General features: G+C 39.3%; 1 protein-coding gene across 1 annotated transcript in view; it reads right to left on the reverse strand.

Annotated features, from left to right (window-relative positions):
- Positions 1-397: 397 nt before the first annotated feature.
- LOC139736000 (TBC1 domain family member 14-like) overlaps positions 398-19131 on the reverse strand; it is a 72417-nt gene continuing 53683 nt past the window's right edge. Inside the window, 8 exon segments of the mRNA XM_071646749.1 lie at positions 398-3725; positions 6707-6810; positions 8185-8294; positions 9128-9256; positions 10294-10365; positions 11152-11237; positions 14245-14331; positions 18840-18946. Coding sequence (XP_071502850.1) covers positions 3523-3725; positions 6707-6810; positions 8185-8294; positions 9128-9256; positions 10294-10365; positions 11152-11237; positions 14245-14331; positions 18840-18946 — 898 coding nt within the window. The 3' untranslated portion in view covers positions 398-3522.

Here is a 19131-nt window from a genome sequence, read left to right on the forward strand (position 1 = left end):
ATTTTGGTCGATTTTCAGGTTTTGAGTGTTTTGTGTGTTTTTTCTCATGCTCTTTCAAGTGGGCCACAAAATAAGTTGTGATTCGGTACAGAAAGTTATTTTTAGAAAGTAATTTTGGCAAAATTCCTGAGGAGAGAGGGCGATTAATCTGGCAGAACTGCGTAGTCGAGATTCGAAATGAATTTTCCGATGTTAATCAGGCAGAACTGCGTAAGTCGACTTACGACAACGCTTGGACCAAGGTGTTCCTGCATCCCGCACGGACATGGTATATCTTAACACGCGCGTGCGCGACCTTGGTAGTGACGAACGCGCTGCGCGTTCAAGCCAGCAGTGCCTAGCTAGCTAGGCTAGACACGTCGTACGGCTACGTGTATTGTACACGACGACAGTCACGCTAAAGCAATACCCCTCGTTACTCTTGGGGGAAATTGCCACTTTCTTTCCCTTCATAGACTGGCAGGCTTCAAAACAGGTCAATATGCGGTATGCCTTACTATTAAGTTTTGCTACAATCTAGTGTTTTTTAAGCCTAGAGCATTTCTAGATCTAACAAACGTTATAGTTTGCATCTTGTCTTACATCACGCTCCAGTCAACTTTAGGCCTACTTAGTACTGCTGCAGCACTTGTCCATTGTTAGTGTACGTGAAATCAATGTATACTGTGCGGTAGCGTAGGTCACGAGAACAACAATATCTGTAATCCATTGACCATAGTTTCTTATTTTGATTTTCATTGTAATGAGCGGTTAGTGGGCTTGGATCTATGGGATTGATCTCGAGAAGTTTAATGAATATCTAGGATACCGTCCATAACGATGGCATTTTCGATCCAATCCTACAGACGTCAGAAATTGACCAAAACTAACACTTTTACAGTTTACTTTTTAATACCGGTACCGTACCGGTACTCCCAGTAGAGTTGTGCAGTACCGTAGACTAGACTACTGGGGCCTACCGTTACTTAACTTAGGCTGAATCGCCGGTTATTCTGTCTTTACTCAGTTTTCGATTTTTCTAGATTTGATTAGGCATAGACATTCTTTAAGTCTGTAATATGAAGAATCTAGAATCTACAGCTTAAACGCTAAATTATAACCATTTAGCCCTAGAAATAGATCTGAAACTTAGATTTAGATCTGTGATCTATACATTGATTACTACTATTACTAGACATTATAGGCTATAGACTTTATAGACTTACCGTTAGTCATTAGATAGGCAGGTTAGGCTTTACGTTGTTCTTAGATATACTATAACATTAGTAGGCCTACTATGCCTAGATCCCCAATAGACAGTCTAGCTGTAGATTTAGCCCCTACCTGGATATAGAGTCTAGATCTAGAGTCTAGACTAGAAAATCTAGAAACTAATTTTCATTGATATTACTAGTCTGTTATAATGACGCCCCAAAATAGACGTCTGGATGTTACATAGTTGACGACGAAAAGAGATACGTAGTTCTGCCTGATGAAACACGTGCTTATCAGGCAGAACTGCGTATCTCCTAGAGATACGCAGTTCTGCCTGAAAAACCCCCCGCATGGCCAAAGACTTACGCAGTTCTGGCTGATCAACCCGGGCACGTGACCAGAGATACGCAGTTCTGCCAGATTACGATCGCAAAAATTTGGCGACGATTAATCTGGCAGAACTGCGTAAGTTTTTTAAATTGGTAATTTTTGCTACTTAAAAAGGTCAAATTGTCATTTTTTGCTGGAAATAAATTCTTTAGACCAATTATGACCAAGAAAAGAGGAAAAATGCAACTCATCGTATCTCAGTTTAGAAAGGTGTAACATTGAATCTTTAAACCTGATTTCTGGCGTAATGTGTTAAAGGAGATACGCAGTTCTGCCAGATTACGGCCGACTTCCAGTTTTATTTTTTTTTCCAGAATTGAGACATTTTGATCTAAATATTCATAACATGTTTCTGTACGGAATATTATAGGTATTGTAGGCATCTTAATAATTGAGTCTAAAATCACTTTTTTTTTTCTTTTTTCTTTTTTGCCTAAACTTGCGTAAACACGTCCAGATGATCAAGAAGTCCAGATATGAGATGGCTGGATAGTCGAGGTCCGACTGTATATGAAAATGTCCACCTCACCATGCAGAGTGATACATGTTGATAATATATAAAGTACCCTGTGCCCCTCCCAATGCCCCCTTCAGCCCAAGTGGACTGAGCCATGCTTTGGGGGTGGGGCACACAGGGAACTTCCCTATTCTTACAAAACACATTGCCCTATTCAAGATAATTTGACTCGCGGAAGACAGCCCTGGCAATCTCAACTCTTCTTGCCTTTACTTTCAAATCAAATTGGACATAGAGCTATGCTTTCAATAATACTATGATACCCTTAGTTACAAAGTGGAATATTATGGATATATTCTCTTTCACATGACCCGTTACCATGATAGTTTTGCTTTGTATGTTGCCTTTGCCATGCTAAAGCATTCATTCAATAATCTTATTCATTCATTTAACAATCAAATTAGCAATATAACATTGTGATATTAACTAATCCTCACCAACACACGTTTCTGCAATTCTTGTCACACATTGTGGCCTACAACGAAGTGATCTTATACAAATGAGCACTTAAAGACCCAGTAGCATGAAAGAGAAGGGGGGGGGTCTGATTGAATCAATCTTCATTCACTGACTACCACGGTTTACATTTGAAAACCACAAATTGTCCTGGCCTGTTTGAAAAAAAAAAAAATTGCCTGCCAGTGAATATGTGCATCGAATCATATGCTCAAAGTTAACATTTGACTTCGGTCAAAATTCTTTGGCTGTGTGATTATATACATAGAAATCAGTGATAAAGCTGTACGCAATTTGTTATGGGGATTTATGAATATAATCCGAGTCAGGCTAGTCTTCCCAATGCATGGGTCTGGGTCTGAAATCAACTCTGTCATTACTGCCGGTTATTATACTGCCAAAAATATCATTGGTACGTAGAAGCTGTGAGTCTGAGGTGGATATCCACACCACACAAGGTACATTCACACTGCCACCATCACAAACATGCTATAGTGCGCCAATCCAGACTGTAAGGGTGATGTGACAAGGGCGAGTATAGGCAGAGGGGAAAAAAGAGAGTCTAACAGCAGCATCTAGAAAGTCCTTCTTTCCACCCTGATGGCATTTTTTGCCTCAGGGTTACCCAGTATCCCATCTCGCTGAATGTTCCCCATGAGTGATGCATTCCAAATGCATTCTGGGGTCATGCAAGACGTTTTGATATGCAGCGGAGCCTTTTCATAGCTCGCAGGGTACTACGGAGAGAGACAGCTTAAAAACATGACACAAGCACCTCATTCTTTGGATACATTAATCTGTCAACACTCATTCATATTGCATGCATGCTTTTCAAGGAAGCCTGATCCATCATTTCTTGGCTGATACATACATGATTTGTGCTAATTTTTTTTTTGGCAGTAAAGCCTGTCCTCGTGAGTATAAATGTCTCTTTCTTCCCTTCCTTCCTTCCTTCCTCCCTTCGCTCAGGAGTTCCCCGTGTTACTGGCAAGGTTGGCCGACACATGCTGCATGAGCACCTGGCCAAATTTCTTCTGGTGCATGTCGACGTTGTCGGTGTGCTTGAAGAGGCGGTCGCTGTCGATGTCCGGCGGGATGTTGGTCAGGAACTGGGCAGCTTGGATGAAGTCCATGGTGAGAAGTGTGTCCTCGTACAAAGACAAGATACCTGGTGTCAAGTGTGATAGGAAAATGTCAGAAGAACTTGAATTAGCTTTGTATTCAGTCTATTTTTCACAAAGCTTAGAAAAATACCCCATGACTTGGGTGAAGTTAACACTTCCTGTGAACAGAAACAAACTGCATAATGTCAAGAATGATGCAGAAGCGTCAAGAGAATTTGGGTAACCTTCATATTCACTTTTTTTAAAAAAAGCTTATTTACTGCTCTACGAGTAGGATTTAGTCTGTAGTCGGACAGATATCTTAAGACAGAAACAAGATGAATTGTGTCAAGAATGATGAAATGTGTCAGGGGAGCTTGTCTTAGCTTGTGTTATTCTGTCGCTCTTCTTTTAATCTATCAAAGCTTAGAAAACACACCAAGGCTTGGATGAAGTCTAAGTTGAGATGGGTTTCATCACACAGAGACAACATGAATGATGTCAAGAGTGCTGGAAAGATGTCAGCAGAACTTGTGTCAGCTTTGTATTAGTCTTTCATATCAAAAAAGTTGAACTTATACACTAGACCAGGCTCTAAGCTAGCGTGGAATACGTCACTGAAAAAAAAAAATCATTGATATTTTCACATGATTAATTTTTCATGCTGAGTGGTTCAAAAACATATCTGCGGGTTTTTGAATTCGTGCCGTGCACTTGTCAACCCTTTCAAAATGTGCTTATGAAATTGTGAAGATATTTTCACGAGTTTTAAATTTCGCACTAGCCAAAAGTAGCATGAAATACAGAAAAAAATTCTGCATTAACAGTACTTAGTATCACGAATAAAACGAGAGATGTTGAAAGGACATGGGTTAGCTTTGTTTTCAGACTGTTTTTATCTTCATCAGATAGCTCAAAACTACAATGCTATGGTCAGCTGGTTCATGTCACATTGAGACTAGAAATGTCACTAAGGCGACTGGTATGCCTCCGCCATAATGCATTATTCTCCTACAGTAATAGGTCTATAGTACATGTAGACAATGTGTGATTACATTTTCACAATATTGGCAAAATATTAAAATGACAAGTTTGTCACAAATGTGTTGAATGTTCACCTTCCTTGACCTAGGTTTAATTGGATGAATAGGAGAGCATGTATTTGGGGATTTAAGGACTTTAACTTGACTTTGACCCTTTCATAAGTTTATGCATTGAGAAATTTTCAAGGTACATTTGATTGTATGGAGAAAAAGTGCAATTTCTGTATTGAAAAGTTCATGGTTACCATTTTCATCTGGCCTTTGACCCTAAAATTCATAGGATAATCACTGTCAGGCACAACATGCATAAATATGTGGTAAGTTTCAAGATAACTTGAGCCACTTCTGAGATATGGAGGAAAAAGTTAGTTCAGCACTTTCCCTTGATCTTTGACCTTTTGACCTTTGAGGCAAACAAAAAAAAAAGCAAAAAGAAAGCTTCCAGAGAATCTCTATTAGGTTTTATACACGCATACACCAAGTGTAAAAAAAAAAATAATCCTGCTGGCATTGCATAAATATGAGGGAAATAGTAAATTTTGAAGTGTTGCCCTTGACCTTTGACCCCTGACCTTTGACCCATGAACCCTAAATTCTCTGGATAATCACTGCCAGTCAGTACATGTATATATACTATGTTCCATGAAGATACCTTGAACAATTTCCAAGATACGGAGAAAAAAGTGAAGTTTTGATATTTTTACTTGACCTTTTGACCTTTGACCTTTGACCTCATGACCCCAAACTTTCACCAGAGAATTTTAATTGGGTAATACATGTATACACCAAGTTTCAAGAAAATATCTTCAGGCATTGCATAGATATGGTGGAAATAGTGAAATTTTACATATTTGACCTTGACCTTTTGACCTTTGACCTTGAGCATGTGCACCGAAAAGTTGATAGGCACAACTTCACCCCCTAATACACATACATGCCAAGTTTCATTAGGATACCTCAAAAGGTTTTTTAGTTACGCTGTCCACAAAATTCATTACGGACGGAAGGACGGACGGAAGGACGGACACACGGACGGACGGACAAACGGACGGACAACCCGAAAACATAATGCCTCCGGCACCACTTCGTGGCGGAGGCATAACAAGATGTATGGTGTTATGATAAGTAAGAGAACTGTGGACAGCAATTAATAAATACAGGGTAAACTTGATTTGAATGAAGTCTAGCTTGACCAAGGTTCTTTCATACAGGATCAGGAAGCTGAATGTTAACCCGTTGAGGACGAGTCCCGAGTATACTCAGGCAAGTGTCTATAGAAAATGCATGTTATGGCAAAATCAGTCTGTCTTCCATGGGTTAAGAGGAGCAGAGTGACACAAAGAACTCTGGCACAGTTCATATTTCTCCTGAGTTTCCTCTTTCCTCCTTTGCCCACTGAATAACCCTGCAAATAATTCAGTGGACAAGGAGAAATAATCTTGAATGAACCTCTTTATCATGGCTGTAAAACAACTCAATACACTGATGGGCATGATTACTTTGTGATAATGAGTATTTGTATATACCGGTACAAGTAGTCTTGGTGACAAGAGTCCACTTTGTATGCATATCTCATATCTATCTGATGTTTGACAAGGCAGCTTCAACCTTTAGCCCCAAGAAATTGATGGGCCAAATAAACCAGCTTTGACTTATTAAACGTGGTTACATTTGACTTGAGTGTACAATACAGTGTAGATATAGATGCAGGGAACATGCATGACTCATCTTGTGTTGCCACTGAGCTGACTACTGTATATACCACATATTTAGCAAGTCTGATTTTTCACAACTGGGACTTCCCAATATTTTAGCAAGTAATTAAATTCGCGATCATGGAGTACAGCAATGGATGAAGAAACGCACATGTGCATATTGCATTAATGTCAGGATCAGATTTAACATATTCATGTCTTAAAATATCGAAATTTGTGAAAATAGAAAACCCTGCAAAATATAATAATTATGGCAGTCTGGAGCAGAGACTAAACCAGTGTACTCACCCAGAGCTACCCTGAAGAGGAATTCCTCGCCGTCCCTGAAGAAAACGTCCCACACCCGACAGGCCACGTCCAGGGGTAGGGACTTGCTGTAGAGTGTGTACATCCTGTTGGGCAAAGGAGGACATAAATGAAGGGGTGGACGGAAAAACACAGAACATGCATGATGAGATAGGCCGGTGTGGTTCATACGCTCAAATTCATCTTCTAGCTAACGACAGAATGCCACTAATTTCATACATGGATGCTTCAAATGAAATTGCATTTGTAGATCTCATCCCCCTGGGGAAAGAAGGTCAAGGGAGCATCACATTCTATTTGTGCAAAGGTTGCATTAATGCGACTGGCTATTTATTTATTCATGTTTTTCGGGGGGGGGGGGGGGGGGGGGGGTTGGGAACCCACAACACATTTGACATGGCTGAAAGCACATTAAATATCCACATACTCAAGAACTTGAAATAAAGGTATCATTATGATGGGGCAAAAACTTCTTTGCAGATGCTGGGATGCAGACCAGGGCCTCTTCACAATGAAAATGCATTTTTGATTCTCTAGATATGATAGACAGCTAGAGAGAACTCTATGCCCTTCTTTTGTTTTGTGTTTGTTTGTTTGTTTGTTTTTCTTTTGCTCTCAAATAAGAAACGTAACCTCTTGCATGTTATGCCGACAGCCATCAGCAGTCAAACTTCTTTTTATGAGCAGAAGCAGAACAAAAAGTAGAGTGAACTTCTCTTGCTAAAACCAGGACACTGTAAGACACTGACTGGCAGAACTGAACAAGTGACACTACTACTTCATGTGGACATTAACACAAAGTGAATAAAACATATGAATGGTCACATCTCCCTATCTCTCTTTTTAAAAACAGAATTAGGATGGTCTAAATATTTAAGCTGTGAGCAAATACAGAGTCATACATTTTTCTCTCTTATATTTCTATAGCAGAAATAGATTATGTTATATTTCCTATTGGTGGAAAATTGAGCAAAGGGAATCCCATTTTCTTTGCTCAATTTTCCACTAATAAATAATATTCATTCTCGTCAGTTTATCTGTTTGCGTTTGTTATATTTTATATTGCCTAAATTAGGACACGAGTGCTTGAACCAATACTGTGCATACACTTTTACCACAGTCATATACTATGGTAGAAGACTTCAGGCCACTGCACACTACACACCTTTGCTACAAGCAACTGTTTGTATGACCTGAGCAACCAGAATTGTGACGTCACCAGCCTTGCCAGTTTCCAGTCGTGTGACTGGGTCGTAATGCCAGTCATGATGACTTGACATGTCAAATTTTCACTACTGGTCGTGGACTTTCAGTCAATTACACTACAGTATATGTTCTGACGCCAGTACAGTCGTAAGCCCAGCTATGAGGTCTGATCGCATAGTGTGTGGTGTCAAGTCGTGCAAATGGTCATGAGATCTGTTGGATCGTGCAGTGTGTTGAGTGGGCTAGGGACTTACCAGTCGATGATGTAGAGATCGGGGGAGATGCCCAGCTCGTCAAAGTGTGCATACAGCCGGGGCAGACTGTCCTGGAAATACTCCTCAAAGGTGGAGAAGTAAGATTGCATCTGAGGAGGGGAAGAATAAGGGAGCAGAGCAGTGTCAGCAATCTGATCAGGGAAGTCAGCCATCCCCCCTGGGAGTTGGCAGCACTGAGATACTGGAATCTTTACAAGGGTGTGTGATATGCACATGTTTGGTCTGTGTATGTATGTTTGTTTGTGTTTGTGTTTGTGTTTGTGTTGTGTGTGTGTGTGTGTGTGTGTGTGTGTGTGTTGTTGTTGGGTTTTTTTTTTCTTTTTCTTTTTTTTGGGGGGGGGGGGGCAGTAATTCTGAAATGTAAAAATGACAGAGGAGAAAGCATGGGACCTTGGGATCAAGCGATCTTGAGGATCCTTAGGATCAACATGGGATTAAGATTTCCTTCCTTTTTTAGGGTGGGGGGGGGGGGGGGGAGGTATTTGTTCACTTCATCATGAGACCAACTTTAAAAAAAAAAGCAAGCAGAAAAATTCCTGCTCATTAATTACTACATCAATCCTAAAGTCATGTTTTGACATGTCCAGCATTTTATCCTTCCTGTGTATGACAGTTCAGAGTGTTTGAGAATTGTCTCCTCTTCCCCTTGCATGAAAGCTTGTTGCTTTCACGTATCTCACAAAACTGAGCATTTTTCCCTGCCTGTCTTTGGCAGCTTGCACATTTCACAACCTCACTTTTGCCGGCATTTTTCCACTGAAGTCTTGCACTGTCCAATACTTATATCAACCTGCAATCCTTGCATTACTAGACTGCTGACAGCTATGATTCTGTTGTCTTCTCGTAAAAGGTGTACCCTGACTTTCTGTCACTTTCAGATAGAAAATTATGTGCTTTGTTCATCAAACTTTATGATACTTACAACTGGCTGATCGAGTCTGAAGAAAGCAAGCTGGCAAGACTTGTTGAGGAGGTTGGCGAAGCAGATAAAGGTGTCTGCTACGTCCAGGTAGAGGAGAAAGACGGCCGCGATGAACGACATTCCTTGCACCTGGTCAACAAAGAAAGAGAGAAAGATAGATGGTCAAGTCACTGGAGTGAGGAACTCCTGTTATGTCATTTAATGTCTTTATTTGTAGTCATTTTTTTTTTTTTTTTTGGGGGGGGGGGGCTTTTGACTCCTAGTAAATAAAAAAAGTTTATGTTAGTTAATTCTTACACAGCTACTATTTCCACATTTTGACCCCAAGTAAGTAAAAAAAGTTTGTTAGTTACTTCTTACACAGCTACTATTTCCACCACATTGTGGTGTTCAAACTGCTTCACAACATATATTTATACACTATCAAGTGCTATATTCTTTTCAAATATACACACTTATCTGATTATTCTAACAATTTACCAATTTTACTATTTTCTTAGTCATCATTAGTCTAGAAACTATGATCGAGCTGAAATGTTTATACAGCACTTACAAAGAAAGTCAAAAACTCCACAGTCTGTTATCGCATGGTAGCACAGAGAGACAATGTTACAATTAGCCTGACAAAACCATTGGATATTTGTCACAATGGCGGGAAAAGGAAAGCAGAACCTTGATTTTTACCATTTACGCTGGCTGGCCCCATGCACGAGTTAGAGGAAAGTGGAACTGTAATGATGACGCTTCAAAGCCTCGCAACAGAAAACACCTGACGTACTGTATGCACGGCTCGACATTAGCGATGGCTCAGGGCCACCAAAAATTGATGTCGGGCCACCAAATTTCCCCAAAGTCTAACTTTTGGTGGCACTTAAGATTCAAAATGGATCATTACATTTCCGTTTGTTTCTGGCCACTACATTACTTTTCAGGCCACCAAAATTTCAGATTTAAAGATTTTAGTGGCTTGAACAGGCCACCAAAGATAGCAAGTTAATGGCAGCCCTGCTGTATGCATGCTCCTTCTAATAAAATCTGGGGAAGGTAATGTGTAAATTGCAATGAGCCACACCAATGGGTTACAGTGAAAAACATCTCTCTGTCGACGCTGGACTACGAACCAGGCTTTCATCCACAGTGGGAGTATGACTGCTAAGAAAACTTACATATCCGACGTCTGGTCTGTAGCATGCATATGCTCCAAGGACACTGTGGAGCAGGTCGAAGTAAGGACCTCCCTGAAATATGAAGAAAAACAAGCAAAACAGAACAAATATACATGGTCATCCTACTGTATGCGGTAGAGGAACAACAGAATATACACACACAAAAAAATAGAAGAATTGATGCTTTATTTGCAATAGTATAAAAAGAAAACTAAAACACCCTAAAATTTTTGTCTGTAAAGTTTAATTTGCACTCCATTTTCTTGTGGCATTGATCACCTATTAAATCAGTCTTAACCAAAGTGGTCACAAATTTGTTCTTGTTGGGGGGGGGGGGGCGGGAGTGCACAGGAAGGGGGATTTAATTTTGGAATGAATAGTACATTGAGCTTGTTTCATGAGGCATCCTTCCTATGCAAATTTGTTTGAATGTTTCATCAAAATCACTGTAACTGTTACTGAGACCGTCTCATATGCATCAAAGATGATGGAATGTTCACTCTGTAGGATAAAGTTATTTTCAAGACAAGCTGAACCATCAAAGTCTTCACATTATTGACACAATCCAAGTATATTTGACCATCTCAGAAAATATCTCAACCCCCAAGTAATTAGAAATAAAACTTATGCACGCTATTATAATGCATGCTTTCAAGAAAGGTAGCACCAACCAGTTGCTTATAAATTTGCAAAATTCAGTGCCACAGTCAGCGGCTGGAAAATCATATGCATAGAAATGGATCCCTCATGCAGTTTGTAGACTTGAAAATAGAGATTGTACAACACATGGCACTCAGGACTGAACTTCAGAATTTGTTGAACAGCGATACAGACCATTACACTTTGATATGATCTCACCTTCTGAAATATACATAGATGTGGGAATGTCCTTGCTACGTCCAGTTTGATGACTTCCACGCTGTTTTCTCGGCTGGCAGCGTGAACTGGAGGATGAGAGAATGTTAAGATGTGACACAATATCAAGAGAACGATATTAAAGGGTCTACATACATACTGGTCGGTTACTGGTCATAATGCAATCATGTGACTAATGCAGCAAGGATCTTTACATTTCCCGCAGTGATGTTACGTCAGAAAATATAATTCCAGAATTTGACTGGCTGCCTCCAGGTCTAGAATGAAATGTGTATTGATGTTGACCATTTAATGTATTACAAATATTGCCTTGTCCATCGCTGTAACATAATGCTTGACAACCTTCCCCCCCCCCCCCCCCCCCCCCCCCCCGGACTATAATATTGGATGGGGACTCAAAATTACAGTCATATATAACTGTGGGCAACATCCAGTTTCAAAAAAGAAAACTGTGTGACAAGATCACAATACTGGAATTGTCTACAGATTAATCACTTGCCCTGAGGTAATGTTGATTGCGTGGGAGTGTGACACTTCACCACTGTCATAAAGATAAATTGAATACAGATATATTGAATCATAACTTGCTTCAGGTGGCTGCTAAGTAAGCAATGAGTACTTGCAAGTAAGCAACCACAGGAAAAATTACTTTTAGTCCCCTCCGGAGGACTAGGCAGCAAAGGAGAAAGTGCCTTTCCTACGATAACAACCACTGCTGCCAGGAGACTCAAACCAGGACCCTTATGACCAACAATCTGTAATCTTACACATCCACAGCCATAATAGCTCCTCTTTGGTAAAGTTGATAAAAACATTATACATGGTGAGTCAGAAAAAAAGTCCCATCATTTTGAAGTTGTCTTGATTGAAGTATAAATATCTCATTGTGGGTTTCATGTGTCTTGGCAGAGTTATCCTCCCAGTAATTTTGTTACCTTTCTTATTTTGATCTTTGCATGCATGATTAAATAACAGACAATAAATAGAAGACTGCAAAATCTCCCTTGCATGAAGTGGCTGGTGAAGATTAAAACAAATTTTGACATTTGACTGTTGTTGTTTTTTTTCTGACTCACCCTGCAGAAGTGGAAATCTTGCCTGGGGTATTCAACTATACTGACAGAGCATGACTAACTAGTTGTATAACTGACTAGTTAGAGATCAAAACATTGAAATCTCAAAGCAGTCGACTGTTTATTTTGAAATAATATTGAGGGAGTGGGCTGCATGACTACTTGCTGTGTAGATGACTCCGGCAAAGTTATGTGACTATCACTACATGTCCTGAGCTGAAATGGATTGAAGATATTTGTGACCGTGCATCACAAAACGAACAAAAAGTCGCACACACTGATTTTGTGTGAGGACTGAAAATAGGTGAAATGGGTCAATCTAGCCGATCTTGACTTTTTCATATTTTCTGAAAGAGCAAGTCTTCTTCTACATTATGCTAAAATTTGGGATCATCAAACGGGCAGGAAAGTGTGTTTTTTAGCAGTTTATCTCTAACAGTTGTTTGGTAGAATAGCGTGATTAGGTGTGTCTTTAGAGTCCCCTTTTCATTTCTTAACTAGATATATCGCTACGGCTACTGATATGCCTCCGCCATAATGCATGGTTCTCCTAATAGGTCTATAGTACAATGTCTTGACAATGTGTGATGACAGTTTCACACAATTGGCAAAATATTAAAAGGACAGGTTTGACACAAATGTGCTGAATGTTCACTTTCCTAGAACTAGGTTCAATTGGATGAATGATTAAAATGTCAGAGTGCAGGTATTTGGGGAACTGATGATTTTTACTTGACTTTTGACCCTTTTATAAGTTTATGCATTGAGTAATTTTCAAGGTATTGAGAAAAAGTATAATTTCAGTATCAAATGGGAAAATAGCATTATCTAAACCTGGCCTTTGACCTTTGACCTCACAGTTCCAAAGAGAATCACTGTTAGGTTGAACATGCATAAATATGTAAGTTTCATGATGATACCTTGAGTTACTTTCGAGATATGGAGGAAAAAGTGCAATTTAGCACTTTCACTTGACCTTTTACCTTTTGACCTTTGACCTTTTGGCAAGAAACTTCCCCAAAAATATATATTGGGTAATACATGCCATACATCAAGTTTAAAAAAAAAAAAAAAACTTCAGGCATATATTGCATTTTAAGGAAAGTAGTGATATTTTGAGGAGTTGACCTTGACCTTTGACCCCTGACCTTTGACCCATGACCCCCAACTTCCCTAGATAATCACTGCCCATCGGTACAAGCATATATACTAAGTTCCATGAAGATACCTTGAACCATTTGCGAGATATGGAGAAAAACATGAAATTTCAATTTTTTTTCACAAAAATAACCCGTGACCTTTGACCTTTGACCCTGTGACCCTATAATCCACACAAAGTATTATCCCCCAAGGATATACCCTCATACCAAGTTTAATGTAAAACCACCACACGGTTCTTGAGATATCGACAAAGACAAAACGGGACGGACGGACGTACGGACGTACGGACGTACGGACGTACGGACGGACGGACGGACGGACGGACGGATGACCCGAAAACATAATGCCTCCGGCCACTTCGTTGCGGAGGCATAAAAACCTTGTACACACTCTTCACTTTCAACTTTAATAACTTTTGAAAGGATGATGCTACTGCTTTGAAAGTTGGCATTGATTATGGACAGAATGTGTTAATAAGGCATGCTCATTTTCAGTTTAATCTGATAATCCCTTCATTGTTGTTACTCTGGTGGTTTACATCCTGTTTTGTGTCCCATTCATCACACAGCCAGCATGGCTTGGTAAAAATTTAGCGCTTGAATAGACACTGTACTTCAGAGCCTCTTTTTCTCAGTTCACACTTTTCCCAAGTGTGTGCTTTCTTTCCAATATCTAGATAGGTCAGGAGAGTCCATTTGATTTGAGTTATACATCATTTTAAAGCTTAAAGTCTGCTCTTTCAGAACACGCTCTTAACTAAAATTTCATGTCTGGTGACTTTGTGTTCGTTTTGTGATGCAGGGTCACATTTGGAAGACACGTCTGGTGTTGGGACACTTACTCTCCTCGAGGCCGCCCCCTTCTGATTCACTCTCACTGCACATCCTGATTCTGTCTTTGGCACGGAGAAGGAAGATTTCAAACAATTCTGTACAGAAATAAAATGAGAACATTGATTAGTTGAGAACAGAGCAATTTACAAAGCACACAAAAAGACACAAACACGCAGGCAGAGCAGCAACTAGATGAATTCACTCTGCATGGTTCATAGTTTGGAGATGTATCCATTCAAACCTAATCAGTCAACTGGTATCGAAAACATCAGAAGAGTCTGCAGTCATAGTTATTATCAAGCTAAAATTCTACAACATTATCCTTCTATCATCATTCTCTGGACAAGAAGCTGTGTGAACACCTAGAAGATTTTTTGGCAAAAAATCCTACCTAGGGGAACTTAATACAATGGCCATACATTCCCATACACCGCCCCCCCCCCCCCTCTTTGACTTTTGAAATTAAGCTGGAATTTTTTCTGTGTTGTTTGTTTCTTTTCTTTTTCAGTTGGAACATTGACAGGATATTCTTGGACATTCTCGCATCAACCTTTTAGAAAACTAGCTTTCATCTTGTGGAAAAAAAAATGAGAGTTAGAAGAAAACAACCTTGTTGCTGTGTTACAGACAGTAGCTTGCAGGTAATGACAATCCAGAAATTAGTGGGATATTCCACGGACTTTTGGGGACAAATTGATTCAGGATGGACCGCGTGAGCATCTGGAGAAAACAAGATTGCTGTACAAACACACTAAATTTCCCCTAGTTTTCTGAGTGCGCTGATTATATAGTAACCTCTCTGTGCTGGAGGCCATATCATATTGTAATTAGAGAGAAAAGTCATAGAAAACACTGTCAGACGAGAAATACATTTGTTTTACCTTCTGTCCATCCATATCTTCTACCCTCTTTATAGAGAAGTAGACTCTGCATAAAGTCAAAGTCGCATGATTTGTGTATATCTTCTTAAAGGGAAGATAAACCCCAAGAGCAATGTCGATTGAGTGAAAGCAGCAGCATTAGTAGAACACATCAGTGAAAGTTTGAACAAAATCGGACAATCGATGCAAAAGTTATGAATTTTTAAAGTTTTGGTGTTGGAACCGCTGGATGAGGAGACTACTAGAGGTTATGACGTATGAGTGGACAACAATACCAAGAAAATATAAAGAAAATACTACAAAAATCAATTTTTCATGAAAATTACAAATTCCATCAACTTGATATTTACATATGTTAAGGGTAGCAATCATTCCCCCTGCTTTCTGAAAGCGGTTGGTCCATTGCTCTTTCATAATTCTAGAAAAGTGAATTTTTGTTGAATTTCCTTTATATTTTCTTTGTATTGTTGTCCACTCATACGTCATATCCTCTAGTAGTCTCCTCATCCAGCGGTTCCAACACCAAAACTTTAAAAATTCATAACTTTTGCATCGATTGTCCGATTTTCGTCAAACTTTCACGGATGTGTTCTACTAATTTTGCTGCTTTCACTCAATCCACATTGCTCTTTGGGTTTACCTTCCCTTTAAGTCAAACATCTCTCCCAAGACTCATTCCTTTTTCATCCAGCATGAGTCAAATTTTTCTTGGTCCATTTTTCCCCCTCCAGTTTCATAAGATTCAATTTCAGCAGAGTTAATCGTATATCAGATGCACTACCATACCATTCATAGGCATATTCTTCATGACCACTTTGGCTGCATGCTACTCAGTAGTTTGTTTTCCTCAAAATATGCTTTTGAAAATTATATCTTTTTTCCTCTGGGTTTTTGGTTCTCTTTCCTTTTACTTGCATTACTTGTCCTCCTGTCTACTGCTTACAAACATTGTTAAAACCCTCAAAGATATTAAAGCACACGATATGAAGATGCTGTTGAAAATACTATACATGTAGGTTCAGTAGCTGTTATCTTACGTATTATGGAAGAATAGTTTACATGGTTTGGTTGAACTATATTTTTGTTTTGTTTTGTCACTGCTGTGAAGGACATATTTACAGTAACAATACTGCTCTGCTCTAACATCAGAAATGTCACACAGGTTTTCATTCTGACGATTTGCCACACTTGACGTAAGCTCATGACACGTGCAACTTAAATCTATTGGGCTTTTAGGTATTGAACAACCCCATATCTGTCACATGACCTTTATGGGTATTTGCTCGCATTATGTAACAAGGGGGTGGCTAGCCGGCCATCTGATGTTTGGCGGGGCATTAGGCGTGATAAGGTCGTGTGACGATCGCCTTGCCTCGTTTGTCTGCCGTGTCACAAGCATCGCAACCAGTTTGTGGAGATCTTCATCAAAACCAAAAGGACATGGGTGAAATGCCTCTGGGTGGGGGTGGGTGGGTTTAGGGATTGGTGCAGAGTTCATACCTCATAGTGCTCATCCTTTACCTCCCCATTTCAGGACACATCAACAGCAACACAAAGAAAATACTGTAAAATCACACATTTTCGTGGTGCATTAATCTTCGTGTCATTCGCACTACTTTTGGCTAGCGTGTATTTGAAAACTAGCAAAAATATCTTCACAATATAATTTTCTTTGCACATTTTGAATGGGTTGACAATTGTGCTGCGTGAATTCAAGAACCTCCAATATGTTTTCGAGCGGCTCAGCACAAAAATTTAATTGTGTAAAAATATGGACGTTTACAGTAAATACAAACAGAAAGAGGAATAAACAGCACTTGCCGTCCTCTGTGATGAACCTGTCTATATAATGTATGTATGCCAAGCACTGGATGGGTGAGGTTGAAAGGTATCTCATAAAAAGGATAAAGGGGGGGGGGGGGGACACCCGAAGTTGCCTTGATTTCATGGGTATTTTGTCTTAGTTCAAATGCTGATGAAGGGAGGGAGCATTATCAGTTGTTTGGGACTACTGCCTATTTCAAGACAAGTCTGGAGTAAAACTTCAAATACATTCACTTAACTAATTGAGAAAATGACCACATTCATAAAAACATTTCGTATATGAAAAGATATGTCACAGATGTGTCACTCTTCAGAGCATGCCAGTATGGGAAATTGTAGGACTCTTCAAACAGGCTTTGTGTTTTCCAGTACCAATTTCCAATCCAAAGTTTGAATGCTTCCTATTTGTTTGTTTGTTTTCAAGAAAAACAACATCCTGCTTTGCCACAATGAAACAGGAAATAACATGGAACAAGAAATGAAGTTCCAAATCTTCAAGGTTCAGCCACCACTTATCACTTAGCACAAATTGGATACGTATTGGGTTTTGTTCCTATCTATACAGGCATGGACCTTCTCTATTCTTCAACATCTTCTGAGGATTACGGTGCATTCTCTACTCTCTGATCACACCGAGTGTCAAAATATTAATCTGCTGTCACCAATCTTTCGAAGTGGTCTCATTCCGCACTCAGCAATTAACAGGTTGAATAGAAGCCCATGAATGGGAATACTTAAAGATAAAATGACACATTCCAAAGTTGAAGAATGACTAGAGAATCTCACATTGATATCATAACAGTAGATTTACTGATACATGTGCCAAATGGTGATTGAAAAAAGAGACTACAAAGAAAATGTTTGTACAAATTTTCTTAAAGGGAAAGTATAGTTTTGGTCGAGACCTAATTTCAGGTTTCTAACATTTTTTGATTAGATAATGAGAAACCTCTTATGAAATATGAAAGAACATGTAGTTCTATGAGGAATTCAACATTTATTTGATGAAAATTGGTTTTGAAAGGGCTGAGATATCCAAAAAAGAGCGATTCTGATAAAGTGTGGGACCCACACTTTATTACGATCGCTTTGTTTTACTTTGTTTTTGGATGTTTCAGTCATTCCAAACCCGATTTTCATGAAATAAACTTTGAATTCCTTTTAAAATGGTATGTTCTGTACTACATCATAAGTGTTTTCTTGTTATCTCACAAAAAGTTAAAAGCCCAATTCTCATCTCCACCAATACTGTACCATCCCTTTAATAATGATTGATAAAAAAGGAAATTTATACTATGCAGCTACTATAATAATAATACTCTACTGTGCGTCATATTCTTGTCAGGAGAGGCAGCAGCTAGATTGATTTGTTTTCGACGATGGATGTAAATTCCTTGCATTCAAGTGTTTCGTGATGTCATGAGAGGTATGTGTGTACATATCTTATTAACATCCCGAATATAACAACAGCTGCAAACACAAAAGGTGAGTTTGTCACCAACACCAACACTTAATTTGGGTAGTAACAACATGGCAATCATACAACATTAGAAGCATGTTTCTTAAAAGTTTTCCTTAAAGTTAACATCAACTAAAAATTACAGTATGCCCTGGGTTCTCCTGCTCAGTTTGATGTAAGGTTTTCAGAATCCGCTTCACATTGCTGTCAAAATTTACAAATTACTTTGTCACTTATTTCATTATGTATACTAATGGCTGCATGGAAAAGTCTCCATATTTTTCACTCTAAGTAAGAAGTTAGAATACCATTGAAGACAAACATAGCACCCTGTAATCTTAAGTTAATCTGAACTTTGAATTCTCTGTGAAATATCCCCCTGGAGTAACCAACATCTGGTTCGTTGTGATAAGTACACTGAGTTCATAGCGAAGCTCACCATGAGTTATGTTGAGTTCATTCTTGATGGCCAGCATCCAGACACGACCCCTGACACTGGGGGGAATCCCCTGCCACCACAGCTCTCTTGTCTTCTTCTGCTTCTTCCTGTATGTCAGAGACAGACAGACAGATAGACAGAGACAGACAGACAGACAGAGAGGGGAGGGGGAAAAGAGAAATAGATACACAGAAGAACAAAGAAAGAGATTTTTTAAAAAAGAGAAAGGGGGGGGGGGGGGGGGGGAGAAAAGTTATTAGTAGGTATCACACCATGAATGGACACCCAGCTA

The sequence above is a fragment of the Diadema antillarum genome, unplaced genomic scaffold (assembly GCF_040938485.1).
Source record: "Diadema antillarum isolate AM-2024a unplaced genomic scaffold, OU_Dant_1.0 seq00000618_RagTag, whole genome shotgun sequence".
Classification (NCBI taxonomy): domain Eukaryota; kingdom Metazoa; phylum Echinodermata; class Echinoidea; order Diadematoida; family Diadematidae; genus Diadema; species Diadema antillarum.